Source organism: Aplysia californica, unplaced genomic scaffold (genome assembly GCF_000002075.1).
Source record: "Aplysia californica isolate F4 #8 unplaced genomic scaffold, AplCal3.0 scaffold00161, whole genome shotgun sequence".
NCBI classification, from domain to species: Eukaryota; Metazoa; Mollusca; class Gastropoda; order Aplysiida; family Aplysiidae; genus Aplysia; species Aplysia californica.
In genome coordinates, this window is record NW_004797431.1 from 1264799 (window position 1) to 1267987 (window position 3189).

The following is a 3189-nucleotide window of genomic DNA, read 5'->3' on the forward strand; positions in this document are numbered from 1 at the left end:
CCCCAGGGCCGTGCTACTGACTCAAGTGTCTTTAGGCTATTCCCAAAGGAGGGTTATTAACATGTTCTTATGCACAGCAGAATGGTAAATGGGGCTGATGTATCAATGTCATGCTCATACTGTGCCGGAACAACATAGTGGGAACTGCCTTTTCTTTCCACATCTTTACTATCGTCATTTTTTCCTCTACTTTTTTTTGGGTATGTTTGCCACTCTCTTGTGAACTGCTGTTTCCAGGTTGCTTTGATAGCCGAAGCAGACTTTGTGTTGTTGAGGCTAGAGAGGTGAGCAGACTTAAGTCTGATTCCCTGTAAGGACTTTTCTGTTGACACCAACCCTTGACGCTCATATGACCTTATGCAGTTGCATTTCCGTAAAATCTTATATAGTAGATGGTTGGAGGGTGCTCTGGTGTGGTTTGCTTTTTCTTTCCTATCAAACATCTGTTCGTCCTTATCTCCCCTCCTTTTTTGTGTTTGTTACTCTCTTGTAACACCTCTAATTTTCGGCACTTAAATGGCCTTATTATGTTGCAAGTGCCGTAAAACTCTGACAAAATGTAAAAACGGTACTAAAACTGGAGTGTTGTGTGTCCGTGTGTCCCCCAGCTTCACTACAACCAGCTGCGGGAAGAACTGTCCAAACTGAAGCCTCCCCCGGACCTGGAGCTGGACAGTGAGCCCAGCCAGATGGAGGCGGAGGCCAGGCCGTATTCCACCAGCTCCCAGCCCGGCCACACAGCACCGGCCGTTACCACAGCAACAGGGACTGCTGCTGCTGCTGGTGGTGATGGTGGCAGTGGGGAGGATCAGTGGGGGGAGAATTCTTCCTCGTCGTTGTTGTTGTCGTCGTTGGGTGATGTGAAGAAGGTGGATTTGTCGGAGGGCGATGACTTGTTCTTGGACGGTGGGGGGAGTGCGGGGGCCGGGGGGAGTGGTCACACTAGTGTGCCTGGCGCGGGGGTGGACTCGTCCAGTGTGGGGCTTGAGTTGATGAGCTCTGTCCTTCAGGATGAGTTGACCCAGACCCTCTTTGATATGGACTCTCACCAGCCCTGGGTCTAGTGGTGGATCATTCCCTTGTGGCACTTGGGTCGAGGGGTGGGTGGGTCTAGTGGTGGGTCAGAGGGCTGGTTAGTGAGTCTAGTGGTGGGTCAGAGGGCTGGTTAGTGAGTCTAGTGGTGGGTCAGAGGGCTGGTTAGTGGGTCGAGTGGTGGGTCAGAGGGCTGGTTAGTGGGTCTAGTGGTGGGTCAGAGGGCTGGTTAGTGGGTCTAGTGGTGGGTCAGAGGGCTGGTTAGTGGGTTTCTCCCTCACAGTCTCTGGGTAGGGGCACTAGTGGGTGGCTCACTAATGGTACCTGGCTCAAGAAGAAATGTGGATGAGGACAAGGAGGATTGAGTAGAAAGAAAAGAACTGAGGAAGAGGAGATTGTGCTATGTCTATGGCACTGGGCCTGGGCAGTCTTCAAAGGTGACATTGGCCATTATTTTTACGCTTCAAACTTTTGACATTGACATGAACATTTCCCCCAACAAGTGCGTGCATCGACTGATAGTTTGTTTGTTTGTATGTGTGAGGAAAAGCGGGAGATGGGAGGCTTGTCTTGTATATGCAGACCTGGGACTTGCTGTTTGTGTGTGGAACTGAAGAGTGATATGACATGTATCCATCACACACACATACACACAGACACACATGCGTGCGCACACGCATACACACATGTGCGCCACATGCGCACAAACATACACACACAAACTCACACCCGCGCGCGCACACTCACACACACATTGTTTTGTTCTGTCCAGTGGTAGGTTCACAGTGTGACAAGTTTGTGTGTGTCATGGGTTAGTTCCCACCTGAGTTGTGTGTGTGTGTCGTGTGTGTGCCAGATAATGTGCTGGTGGTGAGCGTGAAGGGAGAATGTTAGTCCTGTATACCAGTGGCTTTCAAGATTGGAATTCACAACTCCGCTGGGTCTGTGGGCAGGGGAAAGAGTTGGTGGTGACCTTTCTTTCAACGAACGTCCCATCATAACCGCACGCCCAAGATATGATCGGTGGTGTAATGTGTACATCTAGGACTTTTTTCATATACATTATATATAAATACATATTGTTATTGTTATCTGACTGTGAGTGTGGTCGTGTGTTTATGAGTTTGGTGGTGTGTATGTGTTTCTGTGTAGTAGTGTGCATGGTGGTGTGTGCACTATTTTGTCTGTGAGCATGTTGGTAGTGTGTGTGTGTGTGTGTGTGTGTGTGTGTGTGTGTGTGTGATGAGGTATTACCGGCTGTGATGTGGTACAGGAGCAGACTGTCTGTGTGGGAACAGCACCAGGACAGATAGGGCTGTGCTGTCCAGCACTGAGACTATAAAGGAGAGAGAGGGGAGGGGAGTCGTTTGTTTTCTATCTTTCTCAATTATTTTTCTTTGTGTTTACGATGAAATGATTTGTTCCTGGGTGTGATGATGAAGCTATGTACAAGTTCTCTGTGTCATGTGTTGATTTCAGGTTCTCTGTGTCATGTGTTGATTTTAGGTTCTCTGTGTCATGTATTGATTTCAGTTTGTCTGTGTCATGTGTTGATTTCAGGTTCTCTGTGTCATGTATTGATCTCAGGTGCTCTGTGTCATGTGTTGATTTCAGGTTCTCTGTGTCATGTGTTCCAGGTTTTCTGTGTCATGTATTGATTTCATGTTCTCTGTGTCATGTATTGATTTCATGTTCTCTGTGTCATGTATTGATTTCATGTTCTCTGTGTCATGTGTTGATTTCAGTTTGTTACACGTTATATATATAGGAACTGTCTGGTGTGTTACACGTTATAGGAACTGTCTGGTGTGTTACACGTTATAGGAACTGTCTGGTGTGTTACACGTTATAGGAACTGTCTGGTGTGTTACACGTTATAGGGACTGTCCTGTGTGTTACACGTTATAGGAACTGTCCTGTGTGTTACACGTTATAGAGACTGTCTGGTGTGTTACACGTGTGTTACACGTTATAGAGACTGTCTGGTGTGTTACACGTGTGTGTTACACGTTATAGAGACTGTCTGGTGTGTTACACGTGTGTGTTACACGTTATAGAGACTGTCTGGTGTGTTACACGTTGTAGAGACTGTCTGGTGTGTTACACGTTGTAGAGACTGTCTGGTGTGTTACACGTTGTAGAGACTGTCTGGTGTGT

At 47.4% G+C, this 3189-nt stretch overlaps 1 protein-coding gene across 1 annotated transcript in view; it reads left to right on the forward strand.

Annotated features, from left to right (window-relative positions):
• The window catches only part of LOC101845464 (baculoviral IAP repeat-containing protein 6), a gene marked incomplete in the record, with an annotated part of 131221 nt that extends 129093 nt beyond the window's left edge, over positions 1-2128 (forward strand). Inside the window, 1 exon segment of the mRNA XM_035969592.1 lies at positions 609-2128. Within this exon segment, the coding sequence (XP_035825485.1) occupies positions 609-1064 (456 nt within the window).
• Between the last annotated feature and the right edge of the window lie 1061 nt (positions 2129-3189).